The sequence below is a fragment of the Brugia malayi genome (genome assembly GCF_000002995.4).
Source record: "Brugia malayi strain FR3 genome assembly, contig: Bm_v4_ChrX_scaffold_001, whole genome shotgun sequence".
In the NCBI taxonomy this organism is placed as follows: domain Eukaryota; kingdom Metazoa; phylum Nematoda; class Chromadorea; order Rhabditida; family Onchocercidae; genus Brugia; species Brugia malayi.
Window position 1 is genome coordinate 4394655 of NW_025062479.1, and position 24675 is coordinate 4419329.

The 24675-nt window shown below is 33.6% G+C and overlaps 5 protein-coding genes across 6 annotated transcripts; 1 reads left to right on the forward strand and 4 right to left on the reverse strand.

The window, feature by feature from the left end:
- Nucleotides 1-1303: 1303 nt before the first annotated feature.
- Nucleotides 1304-3457, reverse strand: Bm10976 (Uncharacterized protein; the record flags this gene model as incomplete). Its single annotated transcript, XM_043073596.1, has 2 exons — nt 1304-1444; nt 3374-3457. 2 exons carry the CDS (start codon nt 3455-3457, stop codon nt 1304-1306), a joined length of 225 nt encoding a protein of 74 aa, XP_042929530.1.
- Nucleotides 3458-3980: 523 nt separating this feature from the next.
- Nucleotides 3981-7717, forward strand: Bma-nucb-1 (Uncharacterized protein; the record flags this gene model as incomplete). 2 transcript variants are annotated; one of them, XM_043073597.1, is made up of 10 exons in its annotated part: nt 3981-4130; nt 4421-4540; nt 5117-5263; nt 5787-5858; nt 5920-6012; nt 6316-6453; nt 6652-6791; nt 7034-7124; nt 7209-7499; nt 7676-7717. In XM_043073597.1, 10 exons carry the CDS (start codon nt 3981-3983, stop codon nt 7715-7717), a joined length of 1284 nt encoding a protein of 427 aa, XP_042929531.1. The 2 variants fall into 2 exon arrangements, with proteins under 2 accessions (XP_042929531.1, XP_042929532.1); XM_043073598.1 differs by having other exon boundaries at nt 4125-4130.
- Nucleotides 7718-8696: 979 nt separating this feature from the next.
- Bm10977 (uncharacterized protein) lies at nt 8697-9568 on the reverse strand (the record flags this gene model as incomplete). The annotated part of the gene is made up of 4 exons (XM_001899413.1): nt 8697-8788; nt 8922-9043; nt 9151-9223; nt 9550-9568. 4 exons carry the CDS (start codon nt 9566-9568, stop codon nt 8697-8699), a joined length of 306 nt encoding a protein of 101 aa, XP_001899448.1.
- Nucleotides 9569-14891: 5323 nt separating this feature from the next.
- On the reverse strand, nt 14892-15539 carry Bm5657 (Uncharacterized protein; the record flags this gene model as incomplete). The annotated part of the gene is made up of 2 exons (XM_043073599.1): nt 14892-15138; nt 15490-15539. Coding segments are annotated over 2 exons (297 nt in total), but the record flags the coding sequence as incomplete, so codon positions are not given.
- Nucleotides 15540-17311: 1772 nt separating this feature from the next.
- Nucleotides 17312-23505, reverse strand: Bma-cccp-1 (Uncharacterized protein; the record flags this gene model as incomplete). Its single annotated transcript, XM_043073600.1, has 20 exons — nt 17312-17392; nt 17492-17671; nt 18271-18297; nt 18387-18453; nt 18686-18815; nt 18937-19098; nt 19221-19335; nt 19428-19507; nt 19691-19850; nt 20050-20230; nt 20367-20537; nt 20619-20722; nt 20984-21109; nt 21392-21490; nt 21670-21738; nt 22045-22161; nt 22444-22597; nt 22735-22827; nt 23114-23217; nt 23323-23505. 20 exons carry the CDS (start codon nt 23503-23505, stop codon nt 17312-17314), a joined length of 2403 nt encoding a protein of 800 aa, XP_042929534.1.
- Nucleotides 23506-24675: the final 1170 nt, after the last annotated feature.

The window sequence follows — 24675 nt, forward strand, 5'->3', positions numbered from 1 at the left end:
GAAATTTTCAGAAGCATGAAAAGTGAATTTTAATCATGTTTCTTTATTTGTCAAAAATTTGGTTGCGGGATGATGTCTCAATTTTTTTTTTTGCTAACACAAAACTTCCATTTAAAAACTTCAATTTAGGAAAATTGTTGGAGACGGGTGTTTTTTCATACACCATTTTTGACATGTTTGTGTCTTATCCTATTGTACTAAAGATGTTTTTTTTTTACTTGAAGTTTTTTTATATTCCACAGGAGTTGGAACTTGATTGTTCTTGAACAACATCTGTCTGTATTTGTTTAGATTCGTCTTATTTGTCTCAAAGTAGTAATCTTTTTTTTTTTTTGGATTCAATCATCCCAACTTGCAAACAATGCTTTAGCGTGTAAATTTTATAGCAAATTTATCAAAGATATTTGTTGAGCAGTACTGGATCTGTATGTAATGCATATATGAATATATATATATATATATTCAGCTTGTCCCTTCATAAATTCATATAAACTGCCTTATTTGCCTTCTCATAATTATTGAATGGAGGGAATGATTCGTATCTTCATTATATTATTTAGCTAATCTAATAAACAACGCTTAACCTCAGGAAGTTCCAGTTCATCACTTAATCAACCTAAGGACCAGAATGAGTCTAGAAATTTCAGAATCACACGCCATTTCATAATAATGAAATGGTCCTGAGATTATTACAAGCGTAGTTTAAAATAACGACAGTTGATTTTCAGAGTTGTGAGACTTACAGGAACTTGCGAGACACTCAATGTAGTAGATGATTTATTTTGTGCTATACGTTATTATCTTCCAAATTCACTTTTAGTTTTTGATTTGATCAAAATGTAACCTTAAATTAATATGATTTTTCCTTAAATTAATAAGACACGGAGCGACGTACTTGCTCAAAGTCATAAATCGTCTCGATTCTCTCGAGTGGATAGTACACCACTCGTAGTACTGCCTCCCACACAACACAATACGAAGCTGAGAAAGGCATGTGCGACATCCTTAGTTTGTAAGGGCTATATTTTCATTCGCCATATTGAATGGGACACACAGTTGCGTAACAAGTCTCCAAATTATATGATGACATGGTCTGGTTCAGTTGTCCTGACTTTATATGGATTGGTGGGTTGGGTTTCTATGGACTTGGCGTGCTGCTTTGATCTCGAAGGTGTTTACTGTTTACTACGGGTGTTGCTGCTCACATTAGTCATTTGTTTGTAATGGTTATTAATTTCCTTTCAATATTGGATGTACTGCTTTTTAATCTTTTGAATATTGAATTTCAAGGAGCACATGGACATCAATGATGTATACATTCTTGATCTTCATCTTCAAGTTCCACTTCAAGATTCATTTCTCCGAGCTCCATTGTCTTCCGAGCTACTGCTCCGTTAGATACATAACGATCCGGAATACGGATAACCCATTCCCTTTGACATGGCTGAAAGTGACGTATCTGTGCTGTATATTTGTTAAACTTTGATTATTCCGCAATTTACACTGATCTGCTTGCTCTGTTTATATCGTGGAATATCTAGGAAGAACTCATAAGGCAAAGTTTAAACTCATTAATGCCCGCAAGCAGCAATTTAATATGACCTCTCTTAAACCATAGTACTTAGACCTAGTTTTCTTGGCTTACACACATGCATAAGTACATACTACACATTTTGCACCTTCAAATTCCAAATAATACAACTCGGTGATATGATTATTGTCCGTCCCTTTCAAAAGAATGCATCCAGGCCATCACAGCATGACACTTGTTACTTGGATCTCAGTATCGAAAGAAGCCCTCATAGCACACAACAATCAAATCACTGTTTGGCTTTTCAGCTTTGCTCTTCAACCGTTGACAGCATTGGCCTAAAGCAAAGCAAGGGCCTAGCTCTTGAAATATTTCCCCTTCATAACTTCACAACGAAGTCAAGAGAGGGTGTCATTATTTTCACTCTTATAAGTAGGTTTTAACACAGGAATGGTTTAACCTCCCATTATTGGTCTTAAAAGTATTGGTGTTGTCTTCAAGTTTAAACCTAAAGCAAGAAAACCGAAACTGCATGTTGATTTTGTGGTGTTATGCTTCACTGTACATGCAACTGACCGTTCCATATGTAAGAAAGTGGGATTTGTTCACAAAGGAGGGCTTTGTTCTCACCTGTGCCCTTTCTCATAAGTGCCGCAGAAGTTGTGTAACGTAAATCTCAGGGAAAACCAGTGCTCCACATTCATGAATCCATAACTTTGCAGCCAGAATTTCGGATGATTTCATTTGTTCACAATGTCATAAACACCAAAACCAATTCTTTAGATCTATCCAAACTGCGAAATTTTCGGCAGTATTGCCTTTGATCCTATTTAACTACATGGTAAATTGTAAATGCATTTATAATTTAATTCAACTTCACTGTCTGACTCATGCTATGTATTGCAATTCCAACCGCAGAGTCTTTTTGGCACAGAATGGATTGAAAAATTAAGTCGTTTCTCAACCTGTTATTTAGAAACATTCATGATCAGGTAAATCACTTAACGAAGAAGTTGTCATCGTAACGCTAATGTTCAACATATTCTCTCACACTTTATAGTATTTTTTCAATTAGAATTCGTCACAAGATTTTGATGCTCCCAACATCTTGATCAGTTCGTTCCTTTCAAAATAGCAAAAGACCGTCGTTAAGCAGTTAAATTGCAATCTGTTGATGGTTCTTTGATTTGAAATGCATTGTTTCAGACTCCTATCTTCATCATCTTCACTAGGGTATTCATCGAAATAGCTAACGCAGATATCGAGAATTCTGTTCGAGCTATCATCAAACCTACTCCCAAACCCAGTTCCAAATAATGCATTCATATTCACTATTGAAGTTAGACCTTTCGTTACCCCATACATCATCTTTCTTCATCTTTTTCCTAAATAGTCAAAAGTCTTTAACTGTATATCAACAACCTTTCATTTCCTCATAGACACTTTCACTGAAATCTCAGGACTTCTCTTCTGCTCATTCTTGATATCAAACATATCACACCAAAGTCTTTTCATCCAGCGCGTCATCCGAGATCAGTGATGACTGCATTCCAGTGTATTATTCTCTTCTTTGGTCACTTTTTTACCCCGTCGAAGGTTGTTTTATCCGTCAAATTTCTGTGATTAGAAGTTGCATAGCAGTTCAAAGCAGTCATAAGTTGTTCAAGGAATCAACTCATTTATATCAAGAAGTGTTCTAACTTCAAGGCATTCAAATTATTAAATTGAATTCTTTGAAATATCTGTATTTTGTCTACAGTGAGAAAAAAGTCTTGAAAATACATGTTAATTGAATTATTCCTTGTTTTAATACTTAGGTCATCTTGAGTATGGGCATGGGACCTTTTCTTTTCCTGTAGGAGTTATAGAAGAGTAACCATCAATGGCACCAGTTAATACTTCCTCACAATCCATCCAGCAGTACATCTACTACTCCAATAATATTCCGGTCCATTTCATTTCCCTCTATGTTCAGTAGCTCTATACTCCTCACATCATGTTTTACTCAATCCATAAATGGTCTTCTATACCCAAATGGTTTCGTGAATTGCATCACTATTTGAATGACAAAGTTAAGCATTTTTGATCTTTCTATTTGTCCTCAGTTCTTCTTGTTCTGTGTATTTAATTTAATGCTTGCTTAATGGAGGTCGAGGCTTTCCCGTTAACCTGCATCTCACATATGCGGATAATGAACTTCAGCTCAGCATTCCGATTATAATTTAAATGTTGTTACTGAGGATGATTATTTACACGTGTGGATATAGTTTTGCGACAACGGTGGTGATGGTTGCAACAGTTGTCCATTTGTTGGACTTGTTCTACTTATTTTGAACTAGTCTGTCAAACAAAAACTGCTGTTGAAGTTGTGATTTTCCGTTCCGATGAGCTAAATCACAACACTTTTCTTTTTTTTTTTTTAACATCTTGAAGGACCGACAACCTACTGATGTTTTCGCAGTTGTTGCTATCGTTCTGTGTATTAATATCGTTATACATAGATGCTGCTCCACCAAACCGCGACACGGTAGATGAACTACAGAGTGTTGACAAACAACGACAGTGGGACCAGGAACAACAACGGAGGGAAGAGATGCAGGTACATTTAACCCCTGTACCTTTATCTCCCATTACCTTTCAGTACTTTTATTAAATTATCGCAACAAGTGAAACTATTAAATGAAATGATTAAATTGTGAAGTTTTAATCTGAAATCCATGGAGAGGAATAAGAAAGAAGAGACTTTTAGTGAAAAATTATTCTAACTTAATGAATCAAAACATTTGGGAGAAGTGAAATATTATTTAAAAAATTGGTACTTCACAATGTTAAGGAAAGGTATGAAGTCAATTTCTTTTTCAAGCTGTGATTGGAACTATAATAATTTAGAAAGAAGAGATAGCGAAATATGTGAAATATATGAAGTATCTGGAAACCGTGCTCAGTATCTTGCAAGCGACACCGCAGTGGAAAGAAGCTATGCAGAATATGACGCAAGAGGAAATGCGGGTTTCTTGCCATTTCATTATCATTCTACCTTTTTTAATGGCTGCTTGACTTCTCTATAAAACTGATTGTGGCAGAAGTTTTAGATAGGACTGTCGTTTAAACATTCCGAATATGTTTAAAATTTGGAGTTTTAATTATTGAAATATCTAGATGCACGTAACTTGTTTCTGTTCTGGACACCTGTAACTAGAGTTTTTGATCCTCCACAACTTTAAGAACAAGGTAAGTTATGTGGTATATTACATTATGGCGATATTCTTCTATGAGTTCGTTACTAGTTAAATCCTACTTCAATTAACACACTGTTCTCATTCAGGATTTGTTGCTTGCATAATGTGTAGCTTTTTGGAATTTATACCAACGAAGGTTTTTTTTCTCATAGATATCATTCCATAGTGTAGGACATCATCTCTTAGATTTAGGCATGTAAAGGTCCGACAACACAGTAAGTCAGGATATTAATTTATGTCTTTTGGCAGCATAATTTTGCAATAAGATTTCTTTTCAGGTCTATGTTTTATTACTATTCATTACAATCACTGTGCCATTAGTGGTATGTTACCATTTCGTTTACAGGGTGGCAAAATAGCAGAAATGGTCAACAAGTTAGAACCACATATTATTGAACAACTAGCAAAAGCGAAGATATTGGAATTACAACGTCTGGAGCAAGAAATAAAGGATCAGCTGGATGCAGATGGTGGTGCTACTGATAATATCAAAGTTTGTGAAATTCCGACTTTTTCTGAAGGTTTCAAAAAAACCGAGCAATGTCAGGAGCTCATAATTTACAGTAGCACAAAAAACTTACTATATTTTATTGATATTGATACTGTCGCTTTTTCTGTAGTATTTTCTTATACGTAAAAGTATTTTAATAACAAGGTCAGCATTAATTGTATTGTTGAATCTGTAGAAATCATCTGGTCTTGGATGACGTTGCCTCTTTCTTTAATGTAACGGAAGAAAACTGATACAATCAGATTGTGTGAATATCGTGATTAGTCAGGACTGCAGATGTTAACAATGTCATCAAAATACATTAAGATATTAAAAGTTATATAGGAATGTTAAGGCCCAAACTATTCGATAGCGAAATTATAAATGACGGTAATGACTGCAAAAGTTGTGAGAAGTGACTTGTAGAAGATTATCAGAAAAGCTTGTTATGAGAGGTATTTGGTAGCACTTGATTTGACAGTTTTGGGGTATTCTATATTATCTTATTATGTTCTTATTATTTTAGATACCGGAGCATTTGGATTTCAATAACTGGGAAACATTCAGCCAAGAGGACCTGCGCAAACTTGTCGTCAAAGTTGGCTTCTATTATCTTTTACTGATATTTTATGGATCATTTATTATACAATAATTTGCAGGTAGTAGCTGATATGGATGAATTGGAACATTGGCGAAAACAAGACTTCAAACAATATGAAATGAAAAAAAAAGCTGAAGAAGATCATAAAATGGTATGCGTCAGTTTACTGTTTTTATGATGATTTAAAATAAATGGAGGAAGCAAAATTTTTTAGATTCGTTTTCTGTTGCCTAAACTTATACCGTTCCTTCTCTCAGTGATTCAAAAGATAGTATCCGGTCTTTTGATATACTGATAACGTATATTGTTAGATTTTTGGACTTTAGGAACCCAGTTGGTAAGTGTCTTCATTTAGATGTGAAACATTTCTAATAGACAAAGGGCTTCTTATACTTTTTCTTTATATTTCGAATGTTATTTGCGACAAAACGTTTGGGTTTGATACATGAGGCAGGCACAAATGATTCAAACGGAACGAGAACATTACATACAGCAGATGGAAGAACAGCGGCGTCTGCATAATAAGCATAAGCCATTGAAGCATCCGGGAAGTCGTAATCAATTAAAAAAGGTTTGGGAAGATACTGACAAGGTTTGTACCAATTAAATAAGAAAATGCTGGAATTCACTTTATTATATCCTTTAAAAATTGCACATTTCTACACTGTTTTGAAAGAATAATCAGAAGGCGTAATTTTAAAGGTTTGTGATGCAGCAACGTCCAAGTAGGACTTCACCTAAGAACAACCTTTTGACCTCTTCGATTCTGCAAACTTGGGACTATTTGCAGCTTGATAAAGATACATACGATCCAACAACACTTTTTGGTTTGCATGATAGAAATGGTGATGGTTACTGGAGTTATGATGAGTTGAATACCATCTTTTTACCAGAAATCGAGAAACTTAATAATTTCTCTGACCTTGAAAGGTAAATCTGACCTGAAAGTATCTTGAAGAGCGAGGATTTGATATCAGTTAATGTTATTGTTATTAGGGACACGACTTTGTCAAGTTCCAGTTCAATTTTGGTATCTTTCGCTGATTTCCTTGCTTTATTTGGAAATTAGCTGTGCTTCTTGGAAGTCAATGCATCCATTCGAAAAAACCATTCCAGAATTTTTATAATGTGTCGAAAATCAGAAAAAATAAGTCATTTGAATTATTTTTCAGGCTTGAAGAGTTATATCGGATGCGTGATCATGTTATGAAACAGATGGATGCAGATGGAGACCATCGTATTTCGCTAGCTGAATTTCTTGCGGTTTGTATTTTAAGTCTTGTGTAGAAAACAAAAGCACTTTTTTCTGTTATGTTACCACTACGTCAAATATGAATGTAATTTCAGGATAGCGAGGCGCAAGAAGAAAAACCGGATCAGGGTTGGGAAGATATTGGCGACAAAGAACAATATACCAAAGAAGAATTAGAAATATTTAAAAAAGAATATGCAAAACAACAAGGATGGGGTGAGTACGCCTACTCGACACCTGCACCCACGCCTAATCCTAGTCGAATGGAACAACCTTACCAAATACCAGTCGACTCACTTGATAATACGGACATAAAACAACACCACCAAATGGTACAACATGTGGAGCCTATTCAACCTATGCAACAGCATCAAATCGATGATGAGGTCAATAATTTCAGACTGTGAAAAACCGTTTTATATTGAAGTTAATTTTATGAGAGGATGGGAAGTCCTTTTGTGAGTCTTAGACATAGTTCTATTGGAGCAATTAGTGTGTTAGGTAGGACAGCATCTTTTTTTCACTTTAATCACTTTATTAATACATGCTGGACTAATTTCAGCAGCTGATACAACAGCACGTTGACAGAACTTATGGTGTTTAATTTTACAGATCAACATAATTTGTTGTACTAGGTTTATGGTTTGTGGTAATTGTTTCACATATACTGTTTGTGTTTAAAATAAGTTAAAGGCATTGGAAATCTTTTTTTTTTTTCTTAAAATTGTTACCAGCTGTTTTATTTTTTCCAAATAATAGGATTTCTTTTCTCTCCGTCCGATCCATTGTTAAGAAATTTCCAAAATTTAAATAAGTCATCCCACCAAAAGTTGTCTCTGCCTAAACTGTTATTTTGATGTTGGAAATGCTAAAAAAAAAAAAAAAAAAAAGACCAGAAGGGTTGAATTACAACTTATCGGGTTATATTCCCGAGAGTAGTGCTAATCTCAGCTCAAAAAGTAAACAATCAGAATTTATCAAACTGTTAATCAATACAGATTCAGGAGCACGACTCACTGAAGCAAGCGAATAGGAAAAATAGACAGCAGTAAAACGAGAAGTTTAAAAATGCACACTTTTTCTCGAATATTGGATTAGTCACTACCTGATAAACCCCGATTTCTACACATGATTTGCTTCGCATTTCCTGCGAAAAAACCTCCTGTAGGATGATTTCAAAGAAATCGAACAAGATTTGAGTTCATGAACAATGTTCAGAGCTAATATGACGTAGTAGGAATGAGCAAAATTATGCACGGTTCTTTCGAAATAAAAAATAAGCCCAGTTTCAAAATATCATCTGGAAAAGTTGGAGACTAATGAACTAATAATTCATTTTCCCACTATTGCAGTAAAGTGACACTGAGGACTGGGAATTCTAATGTTGATCAGTTCTTCTTTATGAGGATGCGTGTCGATGAAATATCGCAAGTATTCAATAGATAATCTAGAAACAAGATGACCAAAAGTGGAAATCAGTGGAGAAGCTCCTCTGGCAAGGTTTGGCTAATCCACGTCAAACAGTCCTCTTGTTGGTCACAATTATTTGTCCAGCCTAGCCTACAGCTGGACTTGCTTTAACCTCAACTGCCGCCGCCCACTGGAGGACATGACATTCCGGAGGAAAATGCTGGTCGTCCTATTGGACGCCGTCCTGTCCCATATCCATAACCACCTAAAATACAACAACTTAATCTGTTCTTGAATGAGATGATCTTTAGAGACAAACCAAAGTTTAAGGTCTTTAACAAACTACAACATAATGCAGTTTATATGCTCTATATATTTGGTGTGCTCACAACTTTTACCTCTCGGAGGCCTGCCTGGACCACCACTTCCATTCCATCGGTCATTACCATTCCAACCACGTCTGCGCCATGATGGCCTATCACTCGTTTCACCAATTAGTGGTCCAAAAAGTGTACGGAAGCTGTAAGTAAAAAAAAAAAAAAAAAAAAAAAAAAAAACCAACTGTCCCAACTATTATATGAAATACATTTCAAGCAAAAAAAAGAAAAAGAAAACATAGAAACTTACAAATATAAAAAAAATGCGAGAAACTGCCAAAGTAAACTGAACGTCGACTTCTTCGATTCCACAATATTTCCATCTAAAATTCCAGAAAAAGGAGGCTGTAATGTCAGGTGAAAACAAGATATATTTTGTCAACTCTATGGTTCCCCTCGCAATTTTCACTTCACTATAACGATATCATTTCGAAAGAAATACTGTAGGAAGGGAAAGGGAGAGAGATGTAAAGATGACAGAGATTCATCTGGAAAATTCCGACAGTTGTGAAGCAACTGGATTGTTTTCTCCTTCGCAACAGTTTTCGAATTTAACTTAGTTCAATTGGCTGTCAGCGTGAATTTTCAAGATGAATTTTGAAGGTTCGAACTGATGGGACCGAAAATAAACATGGGATATAAGACTTACTGGAGTCAACATACGGCATCCTTGTTTGCAGATTATAACTGAAATAATTTTATAATAAGGATTCATAATTTTCTACTAAAAACGAATTTGATGAATTGCAAAAATGAGACGTACGAGCAATATGCAAGAATTTTGCTCTGTGTATCAAAACAAGGTGGTCTCTTGTGACTCCATCATTACGAGTATGTCCACTCATAGTGGTATCCCGTAGTAAAAATCCTACTGCATTTCAGAAAGCGGTAAATTTATATTGAAAGCAAAGAAAACAGAAACAATATGCCCAAAATAAAGAAAATCAACATGTGCAGTGATAGTCACCCACAACAATGTGACAATGTCGCATGCTATTTACGTTGAGTCATTGTGAAAAACGGCATTCCAGGCTGGGATGGTATCTTCGAGAAAACCTCAATACATGAAACATTTACATTGAGTGAAACTGATTGTATGAAATTAACGTCTCCTTCCTGAAAGTCAATTTATTGGAATGAAATATCAAACAACACTAGGAAACACGACGAGTATTAGATAGTTGATATAATAACCAATAGCTATATATATATATATATATATATTAATCGGCATTGAAAACTCTTCAATTTTTTTCGGAAAGCTCATGCTAAAACCCTACTCTACCAAGATCACAGCTAATGGTTGCACTTCCACAGTTCCGAGAAGGATACTTGCTAATATACTTGCTGCTTATTGCAAGAATGCATTACGACGTTGGTTGATCAGTTGATGTTTGGCTTCCAAATCATAAAACACATTACAAGTAACTGAAACCGATTATAAAATAGAAAAAGTTTATCTGCAGAACAGTATTCTAAAGGCAAACAAGAAACAAATACAAATTAAGATCAAAAGTTAGGTTACAAAAACGTATAGTATTCCAACAAGAATAAATATTATCAAAAATATCTTAGCACAACAAATCTACAAGCATTTCATTCAGAAAATCATTGAAAAACCATGGATTTACTATCTTTTTCTATTCTAACATTCAGTTAGCTTACTTAGATAATTCATCTTTTTATAAATCAATAAAACTACTGAAAACATCTAGGAATAAATCTAATTCTACCTAATTAATTATATTTGCATCAAACTTTATCTACCTGATTAATCAACATAAGCATGTAAGAACAGGTCATCTTTGTATTACAGAAATATCTCACAATAATTTAAGTAGACTCAAAGTATAAAAATTTTTTGTATAAAGGTTGTTTTATTTACAATATTCCTCAGACAAATGATTCATTACATAAAAGAATAAAATGTTCCAGTACCTAAAGTGATGAATGATTTATCAACTCTCATCCCCCAATTTGATGGCTAAATTTATATTCGATGATTAAAATGTCGTAAATAATTCATATGTAAATTCTCCAGTTTAGATATTGTATATACTAAACAACTGCTAAATTAATTCACATGTAAATTCTTCCATCTTAAAATTCAAGATTATATCAAATGTAAAATAGCTTCAGTGTTCACATTTTTGTATCCGATAGATTTATATCCAATGTTGTAGACAAGTTTATTATAAAAAGAGTTGTTATTTGCTCGGCAGGCCATTCCATTTTGCAATCAAATTATCCACTAATTCAACTCTCCATTTAATCCTCCAGTTATTTTTTGCATTCCTTCATTTTTTCCGCTTCATCCCATACTCTTAGATAACATCTCTACGAAATTATCTGTATACTGCTGATAAAGATTAATATTTATTACAGAGTAGCTGCACAAACTTCAAATCACAACCAAGAAACAAACTTTCTGTAACAAAATTCCAATTTCGGGATAAATTTTTGGTACCCGAGATCCTTCAACGGTATGAAGCCAAAAAGAAAAAGAATCATCTGATTATGAACTGACCATGAACACATTAATATAACTCAATCAGAATAAATAACCGAAGAAGAAATAACTAAGTGGAGTCTAGTCATGAACAGAGACTACGGAAATCCTAAAACTCGCCTGGAAAACTCAAAACTAGAAGACAGGCATGTATTCTATGTATCTTCCTAGACACAATCGCATAACTGAAAACTTTATATAACGACAACACGAAGAAATATTTCTCTTCGTGCCATTCATATGATTTTATGTTTGAATCGTTCATATGATTTCAAGTTTGAAGAAAAGGTTCTGGATACTCAAAGGAAAAGCAGAAGTTAAAACAGTCTTCAATAAGTGTATTGAATCTAAACGATGGAAAACGAGATCATTTAAACTACGAACTACGACTATACTGAAGTTCAGGTAAGACGTTTCCCAAACGACTTGTCGAAAAACCGAGAACCGTACTTTAAAGCAATCAAAGCTTTTGTATAAACCATTCCTTAGTTAAAGGATTCATCACATCATAAAAAAATTAACTAGAACGTTTTCCCTTACCCAGTGATGAATATAAATTGGTGTCGCAAAATATAATTTCGCGAAAACTCCAACCAAAATAATAAGGTAGAGAAAAACTAATAAAACTAATTAATCATTTTTAAATTGTAAACAATCTTATTGTATTATAAACCATCTCTCCATAAATTTGGCTTCTTAAGATTTACTACCCATGTAATTTTATGTGAAATTAGCTCTCATTATAATCTCGTCTTTATATGATCTTAATTTAAACACTTCCAATTCCTCGCATATATGATTTTACCATATACATGTTTAACCCTTCACATATATGATCTTATTGTAAACAACTCCAATTCCTCACATATGTGACTTCATCTTAGACGCACCCAATTCTCACTCATATAAATTCAATCCTGATAAACAAAAGATTATTGTCCACTATAAGCATAACCAATCTCAATTTCCTCCGATTTTATAAAGCCTATTTCTACTGTTCAGATTACTAATAATACGTTTTTATAAAAATAAAGATTCATTAATCTCATTACTGTATAACAAAAACCTTTCACGACAAATTTATTTCGTACCATGAGCCAGGAATCATGTCTAGCAACATTATTGCAAGCATCCAACCGGCAAAAGAAAGCTTAGTTAATCTTCTTAAAGAAATAAATTTAATGGAGACCAAATCTCCGAAATCAACTATGACAATAGAAGAAAAGAAGATTTTGATATAATAGGGAAAAGATTATTCGAAGATAAACTTCAAAGAATCCAATTATGCGTAACTATGCTTGAATCTATCAATGATAAATGGCTTACATATACTCAACAAATCGTCACAATGAAAAGAAGAGAAGAGGAGGAAAAATACAAAGCAGTAACAGAAGGCGACCAAGGAATATTTCAATTATTGCATGAAGGAAAGGAAGCGATAATAACACTAACCATGCACAAAGATGAAGCTGACCAAAACTTACCGCGACTCTCAAAGGAGTTAACAAGCAAACAAGCAAAGGAAGAGGTAAAATTTACTCCTTCTTCAAATATTTCTTCAAGTATTAATGTAAATCTTCCCCATTTATCGCTCCCTACTTTCAATGGAGACCCTAAACTGTCGCGAATTATAATTTCGCGGAAACTTCTAAGCAATTTCATAATATCATAAATCATATCGCCTTTTTAAATTGTAAACAATCTTACGGTTTCAAAAATCATCTCTTCATAAATTTGGCTTCTTAAGATTTATTACTCATGTAATTTTATGTAAAATTGAAATTAGCTTTCATTTTAATCTCCTCTTTGTAAACACTTCCGATTCTTCACACATGCGATTTTTATCTTAGACACGCCCAATCCTAACTCATATAAATTCAGTTCTAATAAACAAAAGATCATTATTGTCGACTCTAATCCCTCATAACCAAACTCAATTTCCTCCGATTTTTAAACCTATTTCTACTGATAATACGATCATTGATAATACGTTTTCATAAGAATAAGGATACATTAATCTCACTGCTGTATCATAAATATTCGAGTATCTGACGACAATCTTTCGCGACAATCGATGTATATGTAAAATACTACATAAATCCGATATGCTAATAATGTAAAAAAGAAAAACCTTCATCTTTTGTATAATCTTACGTACAGTTTAAGAAAATTACAGAAATTCTGATCTTGTATTTTATTCTACCTCACCAGACTTGTCTACAATATATAAAAGTCCTAGTTAAGCATTTCGATTCAATAATTAAAATCCTCAAAATCGAACATTCTACTGCACTACTTCATCTCCAAATTACTGTATTGCGGTGTTAACAATAAAACAATCCAATTTTCCATGTAATTCAACCGAACGCATATAAGTTTTCCTTTCCTTATTATAACAAACTTATTCATAAGTTAAAAATCAACCTTTTCACAATAAAAAAGAAATTTTTTTTTTTGATGTCATCAGCGGGAACTCCATGGCTACTAATCTACTTAAAGAAGTAAAATGATGCAAATAAGACCACCGGATCAAACTTTGACAGCGGAGCAAGTACGCAAACAAAAAATTTTATCAACTACGAAAACGAAAAAACTGAGGATAAAGTTCAAAGACTTTAACTCTGCATCTATACCTTGGAATCTATAAATGACAAATGGCTCGATTATATTCAGAAATCTACTACCGCAACAAAATCAAAGGATGAGGAAGAGATCACAAAAGGAAATGATGGGTTATTCTGAATAGTCATAAAGGTAAAGAAGCAATTATAACATTTGTCGTGAAAGAAGATCTCATTCAAGTAGATTGTACAGCTGAATAGTTGTTGCTTTACAGAAAAAGCAACGTTTGATCATTCATTATTTGATTGAGACAAAGATTATTTTTGGTCGAAGTTATTGAACAGTATTAGAAAGCTTGAGAAAGTAGTTGTAGGAGAGCATGAATGACAGATTGTTACCTAGAGAACTTAATCTCGATAAAAGATATAATTCCTAATATAGTAAGTATTAACTCAGTTAACTCCTAAATACGACGCATGTTTTACAATGGCTAAACTAGGTGCTATTAACTGTCACGGAAGATTAGGATAAAGCAAAAACTGAAGCAATACTACGAATACAAATGGAAAAAAAATCAAGAAAAAAAGGTTTGAATCTGACGTTAAAACTGGTAGAGATAGAACATTCGAAAAACTGGTAGAGATAGAACATTCGAAAATATATAATATAACATTCGAAAATAACCTATATATAAAACTGGTAGAGATAGAACATTCGAAAATAACCTATCTAATACCGTTATTATACAGGATTATAACAAATAGATAAAAAGATTATGTATTACGTCCCGTGTAAACATCAGTTAAAGGTTATATATATCCATCGAAGAACAAAAACAATAACCCATATCTATGCAGTTTAGCAAAAGTCTTTCAAATGAGTAATAAAATATATTATTACCAAAAGCTTGTATTTTTTTTTCAAATCACAGTTTCCGCAATTATTGAATATATAAAGTAGTAGGAGAAATCAAAACACACTGTTAACAAACAAGCACGAAGACCAATATTCAAAAGCAAAAACGGAAAACCTGTGAGTTTCGACTGCAAATATCCCATTTCTGTCAGCGGTGTATCATATGCAAACATTTCGAAGCCATCCTTATATTTTGGTAAATTTCTCGATAAATTTAAATCAATGGGTGGTATTTCCCATTGACACTGAAAGCTTTTTTCGTCCAGTTAGTTCCTAGAAATGAATGATGAAATTATACTTAGTTAATCATAAAATGGATTGTCTTCTGAATAGATCAAGCTAGCAACATAAACTTTTTTTCTGTCACCTGAAACCACAAAAAGAAAAGCGAAATAATATAATGCTGTAGGTGAACTGAAAGAAATATTAACATTTTTTAATCTTGATGTCAAGCCAGGATCCTCTTTCTGATATTGCATAATCAAAAAGCCAGTATTATCATAAACTCCGTTTTTAAAAAAATCTAAAGCTTCTCCCTTTTCATTATTTTGGATTAGCAAGGAAACAACAACCACAGAAATTGACATCGGTTATAAAAGTAACACGAAACCTTGCTGGTTGAAAGTAAAATCGCAGCATTCTTGCCGATTTCTCTATTTCTAATAATGTGGTTCTCGAGAATTTATGGAAATGAAAAAAATAAAGTAAAATGTCACGAAACACTAACAGTAAAATACTGGGTGACAAACAGAAAATAATTGCAGTGTATTCCTGAAAAAAACAAAAATGAGTAAAGCAAGTAACACCAACCACCAACACAATACACTTCCGAACTATTTCGTTATTTGTTGGTTAGGATGTAATAATGGAATAAATTGAATTCATTCAATTTAAAATCACTTCAAGATTAGAGGAAGAGGGAGCCATAAAGACGATTTTTTCTTGTTTAATCAAGTTGTGGTGAACAATTGGCAGCATATCTGATTTGCATTAACTTTGAGTGCTAACTGCTGCATTTGTTAATCTGGTCAAGCAAATATCATCAAACAAGGAGGGGACCAGATGATAAATTTATTATTAGTTTTCAAAGAAAGGAACACCGGAACAATCAACTTCAGTTTTATAGGAGTGTCAAGGAAAAAAAACAAAAAATGTTCTGCGAGGTAGAAACAACCCAGTGACAAGATTTTTGGCAGGAACTACTCATGAAGTTCGGTTCTATTTGAGTGATTTGAATGGTAACTCGATATTTAGATATTTTGTATACTGACGAAGTCCACCATATTAATATTGACTTTTGTTTTCCAGGCTTTTTTTTTTTTTTTTTTACAGTAGTAATGGATAATTTCTTTTCATCTCATATTGTAACTCGTAAATCGGAGAACTTTAAACAATCCCACAACAATTATCGTGGGTGATTAGCTGCAACTCAATTTCAACCATAAGAAAAATTTGTCTAATCAGCATTCGACACCACAAACAACGAATTCGAAACAATGTTTCAACAATTTTGACTCCCCAACGCAAACAAGGACATACAGTCATATTTTAAAAATCATACAATTTGCATAAAATTTCATACAGTCCTCCCGTAGTGCCGAACTGTCATCAAATGGCCCTTTTCCCTAAATTAATTGAAGCTTCCTGAGGACCAAAACTCATCATTGTCAACAAAGCCCGCGGTTATGATCTGACTGCTCAAAGCATTTAGAATTTACCGAAGCTCTCAAATGTATACAGTATCAAGAGAACCAAAACTGATTCCGTAAGATTTACACATTTTTATGCACTATATTTCTGACATGAATTGACTCAGTCGTACAATGTTTCCCACTGACAGTAAAAATATTTATATGCAAATGAAAACATAGAATAATATGTCAATATGTAACACTATCATAAAAAATGATCATACAAACGAACCATAGTTTAGCAAAAGGAAAAAAAGAGAAATCAATCATAACGTTACAGGAAATAACAATAAAACTGATTTTTCAAAAAATTAAAAAAGCAAGCAAGGAATGTGTACATAGGACAGAAATGACGGAACCGCGTAGTTCTCATTTTTTGTCCTAGATTTCCACTTTCTCATTTTTTGTCCTAGATTTCCACTAAGTACACAAACTCAACGTGTGGACCAACTTTGAATGCAAGATTGTTCCATTAAAAAATTAAAGCTCAGCCAAAAATATTTTTCGAAATTATGAATGGATTGAGCATGCTAGTGAAGCAACAAAAATTATCATGAAATTTCTGCCTCCTTAGCTCCAAAAATAATATTAATCGTTAGAAAAACTCAACTACCAGACAACATGGAATGAATTATCGAATTTGCTTGCATTTCATAAATGCGTTAAAATTGTAATTCCTTTTGGATTGGAGGCTCTTAGAAATGTTCCTTGTTAACGCAACTTTTGAAAAACTATTATATAATTTTGGAAAGCGATAGCTGTCGATTTTCGCGTGATAACCGAGAGATTTCCTCACCCAAGGTGTCGATGTTATTCTGAAAAATAATGCATGGCTTTTTGCGGAATTATCGATTTTTCTTGTTATAAGATAAATTCATTAATTTACAGTCGTATATTTTGATGATTTGTCTTACCTTAAGTGTGATATTTTTATGCAGTGCATCTTCGAGCACAGCTTGTAGGCGTGAATTTACTTCCGTTGCAAATTTCAATTCAGACTTTCCAGTGACACCATTTGCAGTGCTTGTAAACAAGTTCCCTATTAAAGAGAACGAACTACTACTACTACTACTACCATTGGGTCCACGTGTTATCTGTAAAAGTCGTGTCATTTTGAAAAATGAAACGAAATTAAAAAACAATTATGCATACTCTGGAAAATTCATGCAAACAGAAGAAGTTTTTCTGGAAGTAACCACACTGGAACTGTCAATACAAAAAATGAAGTAACAGATTCGATTACTTGACCGTCACTGTTCTCCATACTAACTGTCATCACATGATATGAGAAATAATGGACGAAGGAATAAATGGCAACAAAATACAAAAATTCATATAATTCTCTGTTCGTACCCTCATATTCTGGAAAAACTTCATGTGCTATTTTTTTATCAAATATTTATATGATGCATTATAACAGGTTTCTCTACTGCAGCATCGCGCAAATCTTTGTTTTCTAAATAAAAAAATCCGCATTTTCAAATAATAAAGAATCAGAAGTGGTTTTAACTTTAAACCTAATTCCACATCCGACCCAAATTCAAATGTATTTTTAGTCTAAATAATCTTCATCCTTTTTAAATAATTATCACTCTTTCCTAAAAATTATTTATTTAAATAATTTATTATTTAAATAATTATCACTCTTTCGTGATTGAGAGAAATGGGAAATAAAAAAACATCATTAACTTACTTCGACGACTTCGCAAATTTCGAGCAACTGTAAACAAACTTTAAAATTAATGCACACTGAAATTCACTTCCATAACAATTCTTGGATTAAAAACAATAATCAAACAGAAGTCTTACTTTATTCAAATCACCTTCTGGTAACAACAGAGACGCCTCTTCCCGTAGTGCGAAATTTTGAATAATCCTAAAAACCTGTGTTATTTAGTTTATTGTTATTTAGCTGTGTTATTTAGCTTATTCAAATCTCGTATTATTGTTTTAAAAAAAAATTTATATAACAAGTTAACTATGTTATAAAATAAAGCAGCAAAGTGATAGATATAACTTTCCAAACCAAAAAAAAAAAATTAATAAAGAAGCATTATTCCATATTGTTTTCTCCTCCTTCACCAGACAAAAACGTATAAATTCTTTACTTTGTTTTCTTCAACAGTTCCTGTGTACACTGTCGAACGTGTTCTTCCAGAAATTCTATCTTATCTTGTCGTCTAGCCAACTGCCGTTGTAGCTTCACAATCTTCTCAATCATTTGCTGTTGCATATGATCTGTTGCATGATAATTCTTCGAAATTCACTCCAATTTAATTTTTAATATGCTTTTCATGCACAGGTATGAAGGAAATAAAGAAAAGACAAACCTATAATAAAACAGTTGCATCCTACTTACTTGCTTCGTCTGATGAAAGTGATATTATGAACTGCTGAGATTCCTCTCGATGAGCAGCAATTCGACTGATGGAGGTAGAGGTACAATCAATAGCCAGTGGAAATATATCAGTGGACGATGCGATCGATGACGTTCGAGATGAAGTAGATAGACCCATTGCACCTGCAAATGATGAGAAAATTAAATGAAAACCAATGTTTTTTCTGACTGTATTATGGCATAAATCGACTATTGAACATTCGTAAAACCAAATTTCGGATTTAAAGAAATGAACAATAATTCACCGCTAGGTAGCACATTAAGTGACAAATTATTTTCTACTGGTGGTGCATTTGGTGGGAATGAATTCGGACTTCGAGATTGCAATTTACGTAAATGCTGCACTTCAGCGCGTAATTCCTGTAACAAACTTAAAGTCTTTCACAAGGTTTTATTTTAACATATACTAACTAAAAATTATTTAACTACCAGAATTTTTTAGGAAAAATAACCTTCAGAGAACTCGAATTCTTTTTCTTCAGTACTTTCTGTTCATTACGAAGTTCATTAATAACTGCATTCAACTTCTGCTCTGTAAATTCAAAGACATACAAATGAAAAAGTTGCAAATTCTCAATTTCAAATTTTTTTTCTTTATGTACATTTTCTCAATCCAGTTTCCACTCTTGCGGTTTGGACGACCCCATTACTTATGCTAAAATGAGATTTTGAAAATAATAACTAGTAGCATACATTTTGAAATGAACAAAAAGACCTTTGGCAATATTTGTGTCAATTTGCTGCCGTAGTGTTCCAATTTCTGCAGAACTATCAACTTTTAACAATTCCAGCTCTCGTTCCAATTCGACAACACGTCTTTCAGAGGATGACAAAGAAGATTCCAACGTCTTTACCCGTTGACTTAATTCCAAATTCTGAAAGAAAGAAATTAATGGTAAGCATTTAAATACTTTGATTTAAAGGGTCACAAATCCAATCTCAAATATACATGCTTGCATTAACAATACATCACAATACCATCAATTTGTTCCTGATGACAATAACATTGACTGAGAGAGGAGGAGAGCAATTTTCCGTCCTTTTTCCTGATTTTTTTGAGAAAGGAAATCAAACCTTGCATCTGAACATTTCCTGTTGTGAAGTTAATGAAGAGTTTTTATCGGCTAACTGCTCAGTGATTTCGAGCATCCTTTCCGCCTGCTTACGACATTGTGCTGCCTCCGCTTCCGCTTGGTCACGCTCCGCAGCTGCATCTATTGTCGCAATCTCTGCCAGCTTAACACGGCGCAGATTACTGCAAAGAAAGATGAAATTTGCTCAAGTTTGCACTGTAAAACAGACAAAATAAATTAGTTGAATCAACCTTTAAGTCTTAGAAGTCCCAATTTGTTTACTTATGAAAAAAAAAAAAAAAAAAAAGTAAAACAAGCCTATTAAACAGTGCTTGCACTTCCTCCAGAGACTCTAATTTTTCCAAAGCAATTCGATGAGTTTGACGAGCTTGAATGAGTTCCTCACTCAGCTGCTGAGATTCTACCTGCAACTGAGCGTTTGCCTGCTTAGCGTGGTCGAGCTGTTGGGAGAGGGTGGAATTACGTGATCTGCAATCAAAAATCATTTCTAAATACGTTTACAATGTTCATTTAGGCACCTACTATACGAAAAACTGATTTCAGCCTCACCTAAGCGAAGCCAACTCGACACATACATTGTTATAAAGCTCTTCCTGGTTATTTGTTTTCTTTATCGCTGCGTCCATTTCTTCAGCACATTGCTGTTCTAATGTCTGCAATTGATACAATGTCTTTCAAATAATAAACACCAACTTTTAAAGTATCTTTATTCTGTTTGAATTAAACATCTCGTATATAAAGGGAAAGTAGTAAAGAAAACATATGTGAAAACCAACACGAAACTCAACTCAGATGTTTTTGAGCAATTACGTTCGTAAGACCTTTCCAAAAAGTCAGTTCGCTAAACATCTTTCGGGCTTGGAAGATATTGGTTATAAACAAAGCGATATAACAAGATGAAACTCGAAACAAGCCTTCAACATTGCTTGTGACTTCCTCAGTTTCTCCTGACATTCCTCTTTCTCCATTTGTTCCAGTGCTAGCTGAGATTGAATAGATTCCAAACGAGAACGAAATTCTGTAAGTACCGTTTGACTAGCCTAAAAAGAGAAAGGCAAATTCACTTTTCTACTGAATAAGATATGTAGTCATTGCTCCTATAGAGATACTTCGCAATTATTATATTGAACTGGATTTGAATATGAACCCATTACAAATCAAACATGATTCAATGGAAACTGAACATTCGCTGTTCTCATGTAAAACACCTACAAAAAATTTCAGAAATTAAACCATAAACAAAAACTATAAACAAAATGAACAAAAAATAATCACACACTTTAAATATTAATAAATTTAGAACTCTCAATGAAAGAACTAACTTCTAAGTGCTTAACAGTCATTCTGTGTTGTTCCTCACGTTCTTTACCAACCTTCTTTTCGAGTGACAACTGTCGTTCCACTTCTGTCAACGAATGCTTCTACAAACAGAACTAATGAAAAAAAGCAAGTTCAGAAATTCGTAAAATTCTACTAAATCTATTAAAAACTTCACAAAATTTTGTAAATTTTTATAGAAAAACCTCACTAATAAATCCGTAAATGTAAATAAAAGATCGTTTGAAAAAAAAAAAGATTCTACTTCCCATCGAAGACTCACCATATTTTGTAAGTATTCGAACTGGGTGCTCTTTTGTAACGTATTTTTCTCTACTGATAGCATATTATTCTGCAGTAAAAGAAAACTTGTCGACCGGTTAATATAATTTTAATAAAGAATTTGAATAGAGTAATAAAATACAGCCATTACACTGGAGTCGTGAAAGGAGGCTTGCTATAGTTTTGAAAACAAATCTTAAGAATAAAATTAGAAACACATTTTTTGAAAAGCCTACAAATAAATTTAAACAGTGCAAGAATCCGAACTATTTTTTTCCTGCTATTCATTGTTCAATATTAGTAAATTTTAAGCAGCTTTTCAATTAAGCAAAAAATATACAACACAGGCGTTCCGAAAAAAAAAATTAAAATATACCTGCACTTCAAGTCCATCTATTTGCGCTTGTAGTCGTATTAACTGCGCTTCTCTTGCCGCATATCGGCATACAGCATCATTCTTTTCTTTTTCGACTGCTTCTATTTTTTTCAGTAGCTGTAGTGAAAAATATACTGCAGACAAATTTAATAAACAGGATGATGTGTCCCACCAGAAAAGTCTTTTAAAAAACCACAAAAATTTTGATCTTTTCTTCTTCAAATAAAATAAATAGTCTAGAAACTGGAAAATATATAATGGAATAAAAGAGAAATAAAAGCCAATTTCCATCATAATACAAGGTTAAATATTCATTATCATTTTATTTTGAAAATATCGTCGATATTTTTGCTCAGATTGCTTCTAAGAAGAATGAAAAGTTGCTGATAATTAATATACCTGCACAAATTTCTGATCCCATTTCGCATCATTCTGTTTTATGCGTTGCTGATAATGCTGCTCACGTGCTTCAGCACGTTGAGTGGTCATCTTCAACTGTAATTCTACGTCCACTACCCGACGTTCCAAACCTTGACGATGAGCACAGAACTCACTGGAAGGAATATTAGAAATATACAAATTATACCTCAGACGTTAAATGCCAAACAACTACAAAATTTTCTTAAACTGATATGAACTACTACAGAGAGTAAGGCCACCGAGTGCTCCAAGTCAAATGAGAAAAAAAACCTTCGACAGCTATTAAGTATTTCTTGAGTGCTATCATATTCTCGTCTCACTTTCTGTAATTGTTCTTCCAGTTCACCATTTACTTTTTCTAATCTGAAACTTGGGAATTCAGAAATTGAAATCTTCCAGATTAGATTAGTGGAGCTTCACTGTCAACTATTGATTTAGGTCGAGCAAGTAGTCTAAGCAAATTATGGGCATTTCCCAAACTAAGCTGCCTTACAATCTAATGAAAAATGCATTTTCATGCGCAGTATCAATCAAGAACCGGAATAGCTCTTCAATACTTTCCGGAATCCTTTGCCCGTATAGAACCAAGACAGTCTGTGGTAACGGAAAGACTTGATCTAATTAGTCTACTAAATGAAAAATAAGCAACCTTTCTAATTCACTGCACTGTGTGTTATATTTATCGTATAATAAGGTAAACTTCTCCAGGTTATTTTCTGTCATAAGTCCTGCCGTAGTGGTCCCTGACGAAATCTGCAATTCTTTGAACATTCTTTAGATATAAATCCAGCAATCGATAAATTTAGTAGCTTGCATGAAATAACTCGAAAATCAGGACATATACTACTAGTTATTAACCTTTTCCCCACCATCCTTTTGCACTACCAATTTTTGTTCAAATTGTTCCTGCTGTGTTATAAAGCCAACATCGAGTTTATTAATTTTTTCCAAACAGCTCGAAACATCATTTCCAGATTCATCTATTTCAGCTGTTTTCGAAGTTCCAGCAGTTGAAACTGAAGTTAACATATGTACCGCCATTTGATATGCCAAAAAATTACTGTAGTTAAGAGCATGGAGCAGCTCCTGAAGGTTAAAATTTTTTAATTAAATGGTGATGGAAATAGCTTCGTGTGACTAAACAAAAAAACACCCGGAATCAGTCGCAAATCCATGTCAGTCAAACAAGCCATCTAACACCAACGCGTTTAATCATCGAGCTTGAAAAAACCCAATATCACGGGCCGTTAATCGTACCATCGCAGAGACTAAGCTGTGGATTTCATAGCCACCTCGTGCAACAAAGTCGGTGGGGGTGAATTTCCTTCTCCTAGTACATCATGTCACATGTAACACCCACCAAAGTCCCAAACATCCGAGGTTTCCATATCACATGAACTTCTCCATCTTAATGTGTATTATCAAAGGATGGGAAGAGAAATTTATTGTTGAAATATATAAAAAGGATATATTGAACACACGCCTGCACTTAATATCAAATCGTTTTGCAAAAAACTTTAAAAACGCAAATGTGAAAGAACGAAAGTATAGCACATTAATACCAAAACAACATAGATAAAAGGGATGGAAACGTTGCTAGAGTAGAAGGGAGAAGACAATACCGCCACCGCCAATATTTTCACTCAACAGTGAAACCCCATTATCATGCAAATCAAGTGCTGCCGACCTCATCTCAAGCTGATACACATCAGAAATAATTTTCTATCGCGGTCACAGATGGTTAGCTAATTTTAAAGAATGGTACCACTGTTGAGCAAAAAATAGAAACAGGCTAACTGTAACTCTAAGGTATAATAACAAAAAGATCCTAGTATTGCCAACTTATTTTTAAAAAAAATTCCGATAAGAACGAAAATGGAAGAGGCAAGTAAAGCCAAAACACAAGAGGTAATGGTTTAAGATCCTTGTATTTTCCACGCTTTTCCAGTAGCTAAACTATATATGTGGTTTCAATATATTTGTGGTTTTAATGCTAGAAACCAAACATACGTAACATTACTCGCTACTTGGGGATTGTATGAGGATACTTCGTGAATGAGTTATTTCAGCATACATATGTCTGAGAAACTACGGATCTCTGTACATGATAATAAACTAATTCATCCAATTTTGAATAATATGATTTGTATTATGTCCGATTCCAGCATATAGCACTCCAAGCTTAGTGTTCATACTGCTTACAGGTTTAGT